Here is a 17,693-nt window from a genome sequence, read left to right as displayed (position 1 = left end):
ATCAAAAGAAGATGACATTTAAAAAATATTCAAAGAAATATTGGCTGAAATCTCAAATTTGGGAAAGACTATTCTTTCTACATATTCAAGAGGCTGAATGAAACCTAAACAGAATAAACCCCCCAAAACCCACTCCTCCAAGTCACATCATACTTAAGTATCTGAAACAAGGAGAAAAAAACAAAAATAAAAACCCTGAAAAGAGGTAGAGAAATTATGTGTCATTTTGTATTCTCACCTATATGGAAATAATGATTCCTGTGAAAATGGATTTCTCATAAAAAAACATGGAGGCCAGAAGGAAAAGGCATATTTTTTTAAGTGCTGAAAGAACGAGCTTCCATCTCAAAATTCTATATTCAGTAGTGTAAGAGAAATCAGCTTAGCAATAACCCATAGCCCTCGGACCAACTAGTGTAAGAGAAATCAAGCCATTCTCAGATGAAGGAAAACAAAGATAATTTGTCTTAATCAGATCTACCCTAAAAAAATGGTCAAAGGAAATGATAAAAGAAGAAATCTCAGAGCATTAAGAAGAAAGCACAACAGAAATAGTAAAAATGTGGCTAAATATAGCACATTTTTCTTCTCCTCTTGAGTTTTAAAAATTATTTTTGATGGTTGAAACAAAAACTCTAAGAATTCCTGATGTGGTTTTCAATTTATGTAAAGTAAAATTTTAAAATATTATATTAGAGAGGAACGTAAAGGGACATAAGGTTTTCTATAGTTCACTCAAAGTGGCAAAATGTTGATAGTAATAAATTGTTTTATATATATATATATATATATACATACATATGTACATATATGTTTTATGTGTTTATATTATATATATGTTAATACCTAAAGCAACTACTAAAAACAATCTATACAAAGTGATATACTCAAAAGCACTATATATAAATAAAAATGGAACTAAAAAAAAATGTCCAGAGGAAGTAATCCAGTAATCCAGTAATCCAGAGGAAGGCAGAAGGGGAAAACAGGGAACAAACAAAAAACAAATGATAAAATGGCAGACTTAAGTCTTAACATATCAATAACTACATTAAAGGGAAATGATCTAAGCACACCAATTAAAAACCAGATATTGGTAGAATGGATTAAAAAATGACTTAATTAAAAAAATTAAAAAAAATGACAATTATATTTTGTCTACAAGAAACTCATTTCAAATATAGTGATATAGAGAAGTTGAAGTAAAGCTGGTGGGAAAAGATATGTAAATGGTAATAAAAAAGCATGAGTGGCAGTTTCATAAAAAAGTAAACCTATACTTATCATATTATTCAGCAATTATGTTCCTGGTGTTGATTTCAGACACATTAAAACTTAAATCCACAAAAACTACAAAAATGTTTAATTGTAATAGCCATAAATTGGAAACAACCTAAATGTTCTTAAATGGATAAATGGCCAAACTATGGGACCTGTATACCATGGAATACTATCCAGCAATAAAAAGGAATAAAGTATTGAGGCATGGAACAACTTGGACAGCTACCAAAGGAATTATGCTGAATGAAAAAGCCAATCTCTAAAGATTACATGCTGCATGGTTCCATTTATATCACATACTCTAAATGAAGAAGCTGTAGACATGAAGAACAGATTAGTGGTTTCCATAGATTAGAGATTGAGTTGAGGGAAGAGAAGGCAGCTATGGTTATAAAGGATAGCACAAGGGAGGTCTTTGGTGATGGAATAGTTCTATATCCTGGCTATGGTAGTGGTTACATCAATTTATACGTATGATAAAATTGCATAGAACTAAATACACACACATACACAAGTGAGTGCATATAAAATTGATAAAATCTAAATAAGCTCTTTGGATTGTACCAATGTTGATTTCCTGGTTTTATAGTTATATAGGATATTACTACTGGGGGAAACTAAATGAAAAGTACACAAGACTTCTTTGTACTATTCTTGCAATTGTTTGTGGATCTAAAACTATTTCAAAATGAAGTTTTTTTTAAAGATTTTATTTATTTATTCATGGCAAACACAGAGAAAGAAAGAGGCAGAGACACAGGCAGAGGGAGAAGCAGGCTCCATGCAGAGAGCCTGACATGAGACTCGATCCCGGGTCTCCAGGATTACACCCCAAGCTGAAGGTGGTGCTAAACCGCTGGGCTACCGGGGCTGCCCTAAAATGAAGAAGTTTAAAAAATAATTGGATGGAATGGGATAAAAGATTAATTGGATAGGGTTAATAGCAGACTCAATACTAAAGAAGAAAGGAGTAGTGAATTTGAAGACAGATCAATGGGAATTAAGTAAACTGAAGCACAGAAAAAAAATTGGAAAAAAATGACAAGCACTTCAGTAACTTATAGCACAGTATTAATCAATATAACATATGTGTAACAAGAGTTTCAGACAGACATCAGAGAGGGAAATAGGGCAAAAAAAAAGGGGCAAGAAATACTGGTCAAGAATTTTCCAAATTATATCCCAAACTGCAATCCAGAGATCCAGGAACTCAGGAAATCCCAAGTAGGATAAACACAAAAGTATACTGGGTCACAACATGGCCGGTGTTCTGAAAACCAAAGATAAATTTATAAGGGTAGCCAGAGAACAAAGACATATATACAGGGAAACAATGATAATAACAAGACTGACTCCATCAAAAAAAAAATGGAGACAGAAAAAGAAATAAAAACTGTCCATTTAGAATTTCATATCCAGAAAAATATTCTTCAAAAATGAAGACAGGAAAAAAATGGAAGCAAATAAGTAAAAGCGTTCTGCATCTGGCTATGAAGGGAAAGAGGATGTGAAATTATTTTCTCTTTAGAAACAACTGGAATATTTACCAAATATTGGAAATATTTTTTTAGACATTGGACAATGTGCAACACAAGACGGTAATTTGAGAGAAAAGAAATACAAATGAGGTGATCCTTGTTATCACCCCAGCTTTCTCCCAGGAGGTAATCCTTGGACTGTGATGCAGGGGTGGGGGGATCTAAATAGAGTCTAATTATCTCTGAGTAAAGGAGAAAGATTGGAATTCATAAGGGCCAGGATGGTAAGAAATGGTGGGGATGGAGCTAAGCCATAAAAAGGGTACTAGAAATATGCAGAGTTCCCTTTGAGTCTTTTGATGAATATTGATCTGAGCATGGACAGGGTAAAACTTCACAAAGATAATCTAGAAAAAATTTCCCAGGAAACAATTACTAAGAAGTTGTAGGAGGAACACTTCCTAGAATTCACATAAGGTCAAAGTAGAGAGACCTCAATGAATAGAGGGGGGCATGTGTAGAGACTTCAGAGGGGCAGTTCCTTCAAAATGGGCTAAATTAGTTACTCAAGATGTACTCTAAATGAGCTTTAAAAAAAACCTCAAAAGGATAAAACTGATCCACAATAACTTGTCTATCAGAAAAAAGAACAATCCTCTATAAATAAATACAAAAAAATCCAGCACTCAGTAATGTAAAATTCACAATATTGGATATACAGTTTAAAAATTAGTAAACATACAAGGAAGCAGAAAAATGTGATCTATAACTTGGAGAAAAATTAGTCAACGGAAACAGACTCAGAAATGACAGAGATAATGGAATTAGTAGACAAGGGCCTTAAAAACAGCTATTATAATTATGTTCTATATGTTCAAGGATGTAAAGAAAGTATGAACACAGTGAAGAGAGAAATGGAAGATTTTTTCCTGGTCATATATTTTTAAAAAGACTTTATTATCCCTGGAAGTTTTTTATAATAGAAATTCTAGAAATGAAAAATACAATATTTGAAAGGAAAATTTTACTGGATGGGATTAACAGCAATTATAGACTGCAGAAGAAAAGATCAATAACCCTAAAGGCAAAGCAACAAAACTCTTCAATATGAATCACAGAAATAAAAGATAAAAAAGGGGCGGTCTCAGTGACCTATGGGACAATAAAATTGGCCTAACATAGGTTTTTTTTTTTTTTTTTTTTTGCCTAACATAGGTTTAACTGGAGTCCCAGTAGTACAGAAAGGACAGAAAAGAAATAATGGCTGAAATATTTCCAAATTTGATAAAGACTGTAAACTGTCAGATCCTAGAAGCTTTGGGTTCCAAATAGGAAACACACACACACCATACCAGGGCAAACTGTAATCAAGTTGCTAAAAACTAGTCACAAAGAGAAAAATTAAAAGCAGCCAGAAGAAAAGATAAGAATGATTACAGACTTCTCATGAGGAACTATACAAGCATAGAGAAAATGGAGTGATATTTTTAATGTTCTGAAAGAAATAATTATCAATCTAGAACTCTATACTCAGTGAAAATATCTTTCAAAAATTAAGAGAAAATAGACTTTTCAAGCAAAAGCTGAGAAAATTTGTTGCTAACAGACCTACATTATGATAAAAAATTAACTGAAGTTCTTAGGCAGAATGTAACTTTTACCAGATGGAAACCTGGATCTACATAACGGACTGAAAAATGCTGGAAAGGACAAATATACGAGTAAATGTAAAAATATTTCCTTACTCATCTTTTAATTTCTTTGATAATTTAGGGCCATGTTGGGAGCAGCACATCCAGTGGTGACTGAATATGTGCTGACTGCAAAGGAGTGCCACTAAAGACCATGGAGGAGTGAAGCAGGCTGTCAACCTGGTGGCAGAGTAAGTGGAGCCACATAGTCCAGACACAAGGTGGGAAGCCCAGGTTGGGGGATAGAGGATATAGTCCAGATCTGCTCATAGCTGGGACATTCTAGCTTGAGCACTGCATCCTTTGGCTGATATAAGTAGCTGTCTAGCCTCCCTGCACCTCCTGCCAGGGACCATACAACAGGTTCCCCTAGTGTGAGATCTGTTGCTTGTCAGGCTCTGGATCTTCTCTTCCATCCCTTCCTTTAAGTTTTTCAGTTGTCTCCTCTGAAGTGCTGGCACTGTGACCAGTGCCTGTATTCCCCAACCACTGGGGGGACATGAAAAAAAGTATCCTTAATTATACCTGCTATAATCTCTGTAACTTTATTATTGTTTAGATAATAAATAATCTTCTACCTAGACAGAAATATAACAAGAATATGGTTTGTTGGCTTAATAAAGTGAGATTAGAAGGCTTGCTTTCTCAAACCAGAGCTGTAGCATCTATGTTTAAAGAAGCTGAAAAAGATGAAACTGAAGTATCAGGAAGGGCTCTAACTCATGGTAGGAAGACATTTACTTCAAAGACATGGTGAAATTGTAAGCAAGAAATGAAAATATGATTAAAATTACCTTTATATTTATAATTAATTTACCTTATACTGTCATGTGCACAGATCATTTTTGTATAGTTTCAGAATAATTTGCTATTTAAGTTATGGCATCATTTTCAGACTATTTATTCATAGTTAAAGGGAAAGAACTTGAGTATTTTAAGTGTAGATATGATGAGTTTACTAAAACCCAAAAGTTGTTTGCTAGAGCTTTTCAAACTAGAAAAAGTCACTGAAGCCTCTTATGCAAGTTATTGCACTGCACAGACTAGGGCAATGCACATAATAGTTTAGGGATCAATAAAACCCTGAACAGTTGACACTGCTCAGTGCCTACTGAATGAAAAGTTACTAAAATAATTCATAGTATTGAGTTTTCAATGGCACAGTAACTTATTTAAACATTTAACTCTAAACATGAAGATTTATTATCTTATTTGCATAATTGTACCTTCACCTTACAGACAAGTCTACAAATGTGACTGGACTTGTTTTGTTCATAGTCATGTGGTATCAGCACTAAATAATCTTTGAAGAAGACTTTTTCTTTTTGAATGGTTGCAAACAAACACAAGTGGTATTGAAATATTAAAAATGTTGAATAACTTGTTTGAATCTCATGGTTTCTCCTGGAACAACTTTGTTTATATTTGCATGAGGGTACAAAACCAATGGTAGATAAAACTGCAGGCACCATGATATAAATTAAGGCAGTAGCACCAAAGTATACCAGTAGTTCTTGTATTCTTTATACTGCCATGTAGTCACATTAAAAATTCAATTTCACTTAAGAATATCGTTGGTGAAGTACTAAAAGTTATTAAATCTTGATCTTGGGTTTAATATTCTATGTGACAAAATAGGAGTTATGAAAAATTGCTTCTGTTATAAACTACATTATGGTGGTTGTGTTGAAAAAAAACCCCACGTCTGTAATTAAGTTGTGTCTTAACTAGCCACTTTTCATGAACACCGTTTTTGCTTGAAAGAACAACTGATGGAAAAACCATGATTAAATACGTGAATATTTGACAGATACTTCTAGAAAATGAAGTGAGCCTTTAGGGTAAACAACTGACATAATTTGTTGCCAATAATGATATTTACCTTTTTGAGTCAAAATTAATATACTGGAAAACTTTATTCTATCATTATAAGCTTTACAGCTTTCCCAAACTTAAGCCTTGTTCCAATGAAATTAGTGCTGATATCAATGTGATTTTTAATAGTGCAAAAAATGTTTTAGCATTTGTAATATTTATATAACTTAGTGAACCAATATTTTCCAAATAATCAATATGTACAAGATGAGTCAAATATCTATTCAAAGTACAAGATAACCAATGAATTTTAATATAATAGTATATAAAAATTTCACTGATAAGTTTCAGATTCCATATATTAACCTTTAAGACACTAACCATTTGTAGAGTTTTTGTGTAGTATCAAAGAAGAACATCCACAATTATCTGTAACGGTTATTAAAATACTCCTCCCTTTTCCAATTACATATCCATGTAAAGATGAATTTTTTCATATACTTTATTTTTTATTTATTTATTTTTTCTTCTTATACTTTAACAAAAACATCATAATACATTGTGGAAACTGGTATGAGAAGTAAGTTGCCATTTATTAAGCCAGACATTATAGAGATATGCAAAAATGTATAGCAATGAGAGTCTTCTCATGACATTTTTTTGTCTTGGAAAATAGTTACTTTTTAAAAATCACAACATGTTGTCTGTGCTAATGTGTACTGGGTTTATTATCTTATTTTAAGTACACTAATAAATGTTTTAAAATTTTAGAAATATATTGACTGTTTAAAGCAAGACAATAACAATTGGGGTTAACAATTGAGTATCATGGGGTTTATAACATAGGCAAAAGTAAAATATAGGACTACCATAGCACAAGGGAAGGAAAAGGGAAATGGAAGAACACTGCAATAAGGGTGCTACATTGTACATGAAATACTGTAATACTATTTGAAGGTAGAATATAAGTTAGAAATGCATACTGTAATCCTCAGAGCAACCACAAAAAATCAAAACAGTTACAGATAATAAGCAAATAAAAGAGACAAATGGAACCTTAAAAATATTCAATTAATTTAAAAAATTAAATTAAATAGAAAATAGAAACAAGGAATAGATGGGACAAATAGGAAAATGGACTCAAACCTAAACATATAAATAATTTATGTAAACATAAGTGGTGTAGGCACTCTAACCCAAAGACAGAGATTGTCAGACCAGATTGGATAAGAAATCACGGCCCAACTATATGTGGTCTACAAGAAATTCAATTTAAATATGCAAACACAAATAGGTTAAAAGTAAATGAACAGATAAAGATAATCACACAAATAATAATAATAATCACACCCCTCAAATAATAATCAAATTGTCACAGATGTGACAATATTGAAATCAGACAAAGTACACTTCAGAACAAGGAATATTACCAGAGATAAAGAACAAGATTTCATAATAATAAAGAGGTCAATTCATCAAGAAAATATAACAACCCTAAATGTATATATGTCTAATAAAAAAGCTTCAAACATACACGAAGCCCAAATCAACATAAGTGAAAGGAAAAATAGCCAAATCCCAAATCATGGCTGGAGATTTCAACCTTCTTGGTAATTGACAGAACAAGCAGACAAAATACATAGGGATATAGAAGATATAAACTACAGTTTCTACTAATCTGACCTAATTGATAATGATAAAAAATGCTGTTCAATAGCAGGAAAATACACATTCTTTGCAAATTGCACATGAAACATTCACCAGGATAGATCATATGCTGGGCTGTAAAACAAATTCTAATAAATATGAAATGACTGAAATCATGCAAAGTATGTTCTCTGAGCACAACAGAATTAAAATGAATGTAAATAGAAAGACATCTGGAAAGTCCTGAAATATTTGGAAATTAATTTTTAAAAACTCATGCTTCTAAATAACTCCATCAGTTACAGAAGAAAATTAGAAAATATTTTGAAGTAACTGAAAATGGAAACATCAAAATTTGTGGGATGCAGGTAAAGCAGTGCTTAGATGAAAATTTATAGTATAAAATCTTGTATTAGAAAAGAAGAAAGGTTTAAAATCAATAAACTATGTTTCTATCATAGACTAGAAAAAAACTAAGAGTCAATACAAAGTAAGTAGAAGGATGGAAATAACAAAGATATGAGCAGAAATAATAAAATAGAAAAGAAAAAAGTCAATGAAACTAAAAGTTGGTTCTTTGAAAAAAATACAATTCAATAAAACTGATAAAATCACAAGCTAAAACGATCAGGAAAAACAGAAAGAAATTAGCAATATTAGGAATGAAAGAGAATATCACTATAACTTCTACAGAGACGCCAAAACGATAATAAAAGGATATTTTAAGTGAATGGGCAAATTCCTTCAAAGACAAATTATCAACATGGAAGCAAGAAGAAATAGAAAATCTGAATAGTTATATAACTATTAAAGAACTAGAATTCATAATAAAAAACCTTCCCACAAAGAAAACTCCGGGCTCAAATGTTTTCACTAGTGAATTCTATCAAACACTTAAGTAAGATACTAATTCCAGTAATGCAAGGTTTAACATTTAAAAAAGCAACAATTAATGCAATTTACTGTATTAACAGAATAAGAGGACACCATATGATCATTTCAATAGATGAGGAAGAAGCATTTGACAAAATTTAACACTCATTTGTGAGAAAACCTCTCAGTAAATTAGGAATAGAAGGGAACTTCCTCAACCCAACAAAGAACATTTATGAAAAAACCTACAGCTAACATCACACTTCATCATAAAAGATTAAGTGCTTCCCCCTATGATCAGGAACAAGACAAGGATGTTTGCTCTAATCACTTCTATTTAACATCACACTGAAGGTTCCAACCAGCATAATAAGGCAAGAAAAAGAAATAAAAGTCATGAAGATTGTAAAGGAATAAGTAAAACTTTCTTTATTCACAGATGACACGTTTGTATACATGAAAAATGCTAACGAATCTACAAAAAGCTACTATAACTAATGAGTTTAGCAATGATACTTTATTCAAGATCAATATAAAATTAATCGGGTTTCTATATTCTAGCAACAAACAATTAGAAATTGAAATTTAAAAATATCATTTTAATAACATTAAAATCATGAAATACTTAGGGATAAATATAACAAAATTTGTGCAAGACTTGTTCCCTGAAAAGTATAAATGAAAATTTGAAATTAAAGACTTAAGAAAATGGAGAGATATAGCAAATTCATGGATTGAAAGATGAAATATTGTTGATGTTATTCCTCCCCAAATCAATCTATAGATTCAGTGCAATCTACAGATGCACTGCAAGACTGTTTTACATCAGTAATATACTTGTATATAAATGTACTTGATTCTTTTCAATGGCTACATATATTCCCTCATATGAGTCGAGCATAGTTTATACAACCAGTCCATCAAAAATGGTCTGGTTAAGTAAATATTTTTCATTCATTAAATTTTGTTAATAAACTTGATTCAGATATATACATATACCTGATGTATCTGTAATACATATACACATGTGTATATATGAATACATTACATAACTGCCATACTCTATCCTGGATCATAGGGTCCAACTAGTATTACTGGATTACAGAACATTCTTATATATGATAGTCCATAAGCTTTATTACACAAAGTGCGTGATTTGCTAAATTAGCCATGTACTCTTCTTTTTATAGGAACTCATGCCACCTTTGGGATTTTTCTATGGTAGACTACTTGAGCCAGGTATATGGGCAGGTTTCCTTCCTCTCAGCTTTCCAAGCTGGGCCCAAATCTTCTTCTAGTTATGATTGCTTCCTTATTCCATGCCTGGCTGGCAAACTTGGTCCCCCAATTCCTGAGCTGGGAGTATCTCCCTGATCACTGGCTTTATGACATCACTGGTTGTATAGCTCATGAGCACTATGATTGAAATCTCACCACTAATGACTTGTATTATTTGTGCTGGGCTTGTCTTCTCAACTCCCTTCCCTTAATTGCCAATCTAGTGTTTTCCCATGGACATGTATGTTTCCTATAGCTGGGATACCTGGTACTTCTTGCAAAGGATGGGTAGTTGCTACTAGAAGCCTTTCCAGTAAAAGGTTTCTGATTCTTCTGTCTTAAAAAGAGAAGTTTTCCAATGTGAATGTTGAGATGCTTATCATTCAAACACTCATTTATTCAGCTGTTCATTCAATGAATGAACACCACCAAGGTAGGTAGCTAACACTGTGTTAAGCACTGAGGGGGAATACAGACACCCAGAACACAGATTACCAAATGAATGATATAGACTATGCTATACGAGTGTACTTGAACTTCTTAATAGGTTTGCCTTTCTCAAATCTCTCCCTTTTGCAATCTATCTTCCATGTGCTACTGAGTTAGCTTTCTAAAAACTAAAGCTCCTCTGTTTTCACAGAAAGAAAAGTATAAATAAACTCTGTAGTGCAGCATTCAAGTCTCTTCATAATCTGGCTCCAATTTTCACTTAGGCCTTAGTCCTTCCCACTTTCCCTTATAAACTGTATGTTCTACTACTATATCAAACTTCTCACTGGTTCTGTGAGGCACCAGGTCCTTTTCAATCCTTGTTCCCTTTGCCTAGAATGTCTTTTGCTCTTCTTCACCTGGCAAACTCCCAATCAACCTCCAAGATTCGGTTCAAAGTCTTGGTGAAATATTTCTTCTATTCTCCCCAACTGTCCTGGATTTGAGCACATTGTTCTGTTGCCGTTATTAGATGGTGAAATTTTTGTGAGCACTGGGTTTACTTGTTAGTCTTTGTATCTCTGAATTCAAGCCTGGTAAGTAGTGGGGACCCAATGAATATTTGTTAAATGAATGAAGGAATAAATGAATGTGAAGAAAGAGTTCAAAGGGCCTTGGTATATTAGGTAAGGGATTTTTAAATGCACATGGCTAGAAACTGCACCTAGGAAGGCAATAGACAGATGAGGAAAGAGCATTTGGAGGAGGAAGATTATTATCCTAGGACACAGAAGAACACAAGCCCAAGACTGAAAGTGAAGACTGAGGGGTCAGCCAGACTGCAGCTGACTGCTGCAGGATCTTGATCTTTTCACTGATTAGATTTCTCAATTATCTTTTCAGCTCCTGGAGGGCAGGGTATTTTGTACACTTCTTTGTATCCCTTTCATATTTAATGCACATCTCCACAGTCATTTTTCCTATCATTTCATGGTTCTTACTTTCCTCTGTAATATAATTATTTGTGTATCTACTTATCTCCCTAGAACTTATACCAGTCTCCCTCCCAGGATTCTTGAGGTAGGGAATGAGATAAGGTATTCATGTCTTTGCATCTTCCAAGTCACTTAGCTTAGTGCCTGGCACACAAAGGGTGCTCTGTAAATATTTTTTGATCTACCATTTGTTGATCTGATTATAGAGAACCACAAGGATATTTGTGTGCAACTGTGTATTGTGGAACAAAACTTATATATGTCTTCACACTGTGCAGTCTATTTTTGGCAATTTTCATTAAAATGTTATCTTGTTGTACATGGAAGACTGTCATTTCAATTTTCTTCTTTGTTCCTTCTTGGATGACTCACATCTCTTATACCAGAAGGATATGACAGAAGGGATTCAAAAAGGGTTTTGACACATTTATGAATGACAAAGTCATAAATGTCTGGGTATAAGGAGTTGTTGGAAACATGCAAAGGGGAAGGAGAAAACTTACATTTCAAAAGTGCCTACTATGTGCCACAAACTGTGCTAGGCAATTGGCAAAAATTGTGTATTATTTAATCTGGCAGAATATGTCAGCATAAAGACAGGACATGTCTATCTATAAGGCCAAACCTACATCTACTCAGGCACATAGCTTCTCTGGGTACCAGAGGCAGTATTCATCTTTATTAAAATTTTATCAACCTTTTAAGACAGATGAACCTGTGGATTTGCATTGTTTCCTAGGAATAGAACATTCATTCTCAATTCAAGCTCCTATAGTTTAAAACTCCTTTTTGACATAATTTGATCAGTTTTTAAAGTCTCAATGCTTTAAATTACAATGCAATCAGAGAGTCCCACAGCAATAACAGCAATTACATTTGTTCACAAATGTAATTTGTTGGCTTATCTTTATATCTCATAAAGGTTCCAAATACTGAACAAAGGTTAAGTCAAGAAAAGTGACTTCTATTAACCCTGACACCAGCAAATTGTCTCAAATTATAGTATGTCTTCTATTTGTATTCTAGACACATTGAGTGGTTTTTCAGAGATACATATTATACCTCATTTGTGGTTAGAGGAAAATTAGAAGGGAATTAATGTAAGTTGTTTCTGATTTTTAAAAAATATTAGTAACTTTAAAAAGAATAATGCTCCCAAGTGCACAGATCCTGCATCTGGCAGGAATCAAAACATAATCAAAGTATCATCTCTACTCCTGGGAATGGCTTGAGAAAAGTGGGGCTGCAGGTACTGGTTCACACATTGGTTTTATTATAAGTCACACAATCCAAGGCCTACAACTACACATCTTGATTTGTGATAACATGCTTCCTGCCAGGTGTGGGGGTGGGTGGGAAGAGAAGGGGTATGCCTTCAGATAAGGGATAATCAGCACACTCAAGGGGCTCAGACAGCTTTCTGTTAACCTGTTTTGAGAAAGCTAAAATAGACATGTTTGTTTCAGAAAGTGTAAAGCCTATCTCATAGGACTAGAGAAAATGGCAAAAATTCAAATGAAGTTTCACGTTTTAGATGGTCTTCCTCTAGCCTTTGTGTGCCACTAATTGCTGGAAAAACACCAGACATGTTCTTGTGGTAATTATGTTTCTTAAATTTTACATTAGTCGAAGAAAACCGAAAGACCAGGACTAACCCCAAAGAACACAGGTGTGACATACCATCTATGGGACTTTTTATAGATAGACAAGAACCTAGCTCATACATTTTAAAAATTGCTCCTTCTGTTTTGAGACTACAGGATGAAAATATGCACATATTCCAAAGAGTTCTTTGTGTGAACAGGTGACCCCTTCCCACAGTCTCTGTAATTAATTGAGAAATTAAAGTTAGTTGGCCTTTGAGATCTCTTATAAAAAAAAGGCAGAAGGTCTTGGATATTTTGGAACAAGAGTCCACTATTCTGCCAAGACAGTGTGTTATTGTTATTGGAGTGTCTCTCAACAAAACGGTATTGAGTGGTGAAGACGTGATTTTGATTAGGTGGAATGACTCAGCTCTTCCCCTTAAAGAAGAGAGGACTTGTCAGAGCCTTACTTACCTCATGATCTGGGATCTCAGAGGATAGTGTTTTCCCTAGGATGACCCCGGTCAAGTATGTCCAGCATCGAGCTGTGTTGGCAAGGTTATAGCCTCCTGTCTCCATCAAGAATTGTGAAGTTAGGAAAGAACAGTCACAAAACAGCAGGAGAGGGAAGGAGGGTAAGGAAGGAGAGAAAAATGTTTTAATAAAAGGGCTAAAAAGATGACTCCAACTTGCAGAATTTCACCTAAACATCCCTTTATGATGTTTTTGAACCACTTGGTAGGCAGACTTTAATGAGTTAGTCAGAGCATGCACAGTGTGGAACTGGGAATTCTAAGGCCGGCAAAGATTAAAGAGGCCCTCATCTCTAACAAATATGCATCCAAGGATTCCAAGCTCCCCAATTTCATCAAGTCATCAGTAAGACTGAGATCCCCGGAACCCAGATCTCTTGAAGCAACCGACCCAATGTGAAGGTTTCTGTGATGAATTTTGCAACAATTTTATAATTTTATAAATTTGGCTGCTGGCTGTGATTTGTATGTTAAAGCCATTGGCCGATACAGTCCTAGAAATATCCAGGAAAGAGAAATGGAAAATGCTGACAGAAATAGACTTCCTTCTTTCAATATTAGCATTCCTTTTCTCCACAAAACACAGGTCTAGTGGCAGAGATCAAAGAGAATGAGATGAGGAAAGGACTATTGATTGATGCTCTGACCCATCTCATCAGGTTCTGTCACAGTCACCCAGCAGCCATATTATACTGGCTAATAATCAGCATATTTTTGCACTGAATAGATGTGTTCTGCCATGCAAGCATTAGAATATTGGCCGTTAGCTAAACTCCAAGAGTGTAAGGATGAAATGGAATGATTTCCTAATCTCAGTGTAGCCTGAGGGAAATAGAAGCTAGTCTATTTTAGGTAGGGTAACCATATAATTTATTGTCCAAATGGTACACTTTTAACAGTGAAAGGGGACTCTATTAATAATTACACTGGGATAACATTCATAAATTGGTCATCTTTCTCTTAAGCCTTGAAAGCCTTACTCCTTGCAAGGTCAGGGATACTGGGGATTTGGAATGTCTTTTAGGCCTTAATGGGGTCCAGTGAAGCTTGGGGACATCTCCATCTCCACTAGTTGTCTATGTATTACTGGGGATTGAGAATTTAAGAGAAATAGAACACTTATTACTTTCAACAATCCTGATGTAAAAAATCTGAATTCAGAAGATCAACTTAGTTGGTATGATTATCTGATTACAAAAAGATTCACTATAGATTTTAAGTAGTAAGCTCTCTGTGGTATATATACACTGATTTGATTTGCAAAAATTCCATTTACACACAGGAATTTTCAGGAATACACATATTGCATAAGAAGAGTTATATATACAAAAGCCAAAATTTTGGACTGAGAAAGCAAAGAAACTTTGAAAATGCTAAGTAAAGGCTATAGCCACAAATAAAAGTTGAATTTGCAAAGATGCATGTTGTGGGAAGGGCTTTTTTCTTCCCCCTACCTGTACCTGAATCATAACCAGCATCCTTTATGCTGTCAAAGGAAAGTAATATGTCATACAATACTTATCGAATTTATCTTTTCCCTGAGTTGAAGTTAATAGATGTCTTGCCCGCTTTTCATAAGAGGTTGTCTCTTGTAAGCACCTGTAATGTTGATCCCTCTAGGATTTGAGGCTGCTAAAGACCAGGCTCATGTGTTTGTGTTGAATGCTACTCATTTTCATAAGGCCTTCCCACAACCTCCTCTAATTTGGTTTTTACAGTGAGTTGACAAAACAAACTATTAGCTGTTCCATAATACGTGCATTTTAAACTCAATCTGCTTGACTGTGTTATTTTAACACACCCACACCAATCCATTCATCCAATGAAATAAAGATTGTTCCAGATAGAAGATTCTTAGCAAAGAATCTTCAAAGGTAATAAAGAGTAAAGAGTACCTTTCACAAACGTGTAAATGCATCTATTGAATATACCCAGCTTTATGTTAAGTAATACAAAACATCAGTATACATTGAAGGCAAGGATGCCCAAGAGACTTTAGATCTCTCAATTTTGCTTTATTGTAACAAATCTATGTTTTTTTTTTTGGGGGGGGGTGGGGGGTGGGGGAAAGAGAAGTCATTCTTAAATTCAGCTTAGATATTTAATTAATTCATGTGCTTACTTATATATGAGTAGACTTAGAGTTTTAGTAGTATGTTTCCAAAGGATGATTATTAGAACTGAGAGTCAAAAACTATACTGAGAGAAGATGGATTAAAGTCCACTGGGGTTAATATCCGCTATTCTTAATATGATCTGATGGCACCTTTAACCAAAGAGCCTTCGTTTCAGGAAGTAAAACTTAGACTTCAGAGTACCAAGGAGTCAATGCACATGCCAAGCTGAGGAGAAGTGTGTCACAGTACTTCCTTATGCTGAATTGTGAAGTGGGCAGAATTCTTTGACTTAGGCTTCTGGATCACATGTAGGTTGATATTATCCAATCTAAGAAAGCCAAGTTTTCTCAGTGTCAATGGACAAAATGTGGAAGAAGGTCAGCATATTCTCCTAGTGACCTTCCTTTGTACTCACCTCCTCCCAAAATGAGTGTTGCCAACTGCCACTGAAGGATGTACTTAAGACATTTGCCAATTCCCACTGGAGTCATGTTAAAGGAGCACATAGGATCCCCAGCAATTGTATCAGCTCCCAGCTGTAAGACCACTGCTTTGGGATTAAAGGCTATGTATACTTCCTTTAGTACACTGTAGAAAAGAAAAAGGATATAAAATGTCAGATAAAGATAGGTCAGTTTGGTCTAGGGGTGGTGGCGGTGGGGCAATTGAAGGTAGAGTTGAGTTAGCAAATAGTGAAGGAAAAAAAAGACCCAACCTATTAAACTCATCAAACTTTCCATCTAAAAAGGGTGAATCAGACTGTACGTAAATTATACCTCAAAAAATTGATTAACAAGAAAAATTTCCCCCACCTTCACCTTACCAAGGACCAAATTTATCCTTATGTTTTGGAACTCAAACTTCCTTTAAATATTCATATTAACTTAACTTCAGCAACCATAGGACATAGTGTACATATTTATTCCATTTTACAATTTGGGAAAGTAAGACATATACACTGAAAATTTCTGATAATTTAAGATTGTCAACATACTTTGAATTTATTATCTTGTTGTCAATGAAAATTGCTGAAAAGAATTAACATGCTTTGAAAGCATAGATGTTATCAGCTTACTTTCTATTATGCTAAAGGACTTCTGGGTTATGAAATGTAGCCCTCCCTAAGTCATATGTAACCAGAATATTATAGGGTAGAAAATGATAACAACTGATCCAAAATTGTAAATCTGAAAGTACCCTAAAGAATAAGTTGTAGTGAGCAATAAGGTGAATAATTTTGGGTAGAATCATACAGTGCTTTTAAATCAATCTAATAGCTTTTTTCCTGACATAGATGAAAAGGAAGTTGTCAATGTGACAGATGACCTTAATCAGGCTTCTAGTATTATCATTAATTGAACACTGACACTGTCCAGAATACATTCTTAAGGTCCTTGTTCTCAAGGGGCTTACAATCTAGTTTCCAGACGAAACATATACCAGTCCTCATTGGTCTGAGTTACTCTTACAGAGACATATAAACAAGTGCAAATTAACATACTTCAGAGTTGAGAAAATACAGAGTCAGAAAGTGATAAAAATGTTGGGGTTAATGACCCCTTCATAATCAACATGTCGAATTATACCAGTGCAGCAAAAACAGAAAATTCCAGATCCTTCTAAGACTGCAAAAAGAATTCAGGGATATAAAATATCATTCTCCCAAATTCATATGTAGCCAGGGTATTGCTCAGCTGCAGAGGCATTCTTTGACTCAAAACTGTTTTGTTTTTATTTCTCATCTATGCAAATATTAAGTGATTGTGGAGATTATAAGAATATTTAAAACTTATGACATATGATTCTTAATAGAGAAATACTCAAGCCTATTCTTTCTCTCATGTGCTTATCTCCTGGTGCAGAGAGAAGATGAGCCACCTGAATAGTTAGCTAACATTTATTGAGCATCTATATATAGCATCCTATTAGCTGCTATCAGGAGACACAGAGGAAGGTATGATACCTGTTCT

The 17,693-nt window shown here is 34.2% G+C and overlaps 1 protein-coding gene across 2 annotated transcripts in view; it reads right to left on the bottom strand.

The window, feature by feature from the left end:
• HDAC8 (histone deacetylase 8) overlaps window positions 1-17,693 on the bottom strand; it is a 223,363-nt gene that overhangs the window by 112,057 nt on the left and 93,613 nt on the right. For both annotated transcript variants that reach the window (XM_055338986.1, XM_055338987.1), the window contains 2 exons: window positions 16,139-16,311; window positions 13,548-13,642 (listed from right to left, as the gene is read on the bottom strand). In XM_055338986.1, coding sequence (XP_055194961.1) covers window positions 13,548-13,642; window positions 16,139-16,311 — 268 coding nt within the window. The remainder of the gene's footprint in view (window positions 1-13,547; window positions 13,643-16,138; window positions 16,312-17,693) is intronic.

The sequence above is a fragment of the Nyctereutes procyonoides genome, unplaced genomic scaffold, assembly GCF_905146905.1.
Source record: "Nyctereutes procyonoides isolate TBG_1078 unplaced genomic scaffold, NYPRO_anot_genome, whole genome shotgun sequence".
Lineage (NCBI taxonomy): Eukaryota > Metazoa > Chordata > Mammalia > Carnivora > Canidae > Nyctereutes > Nyctereutes procyonoides.
Note: the sequence above shows the minus strand (reverse complement) of the source record. Positions and strands in the feature narration are given on the sequence as shown.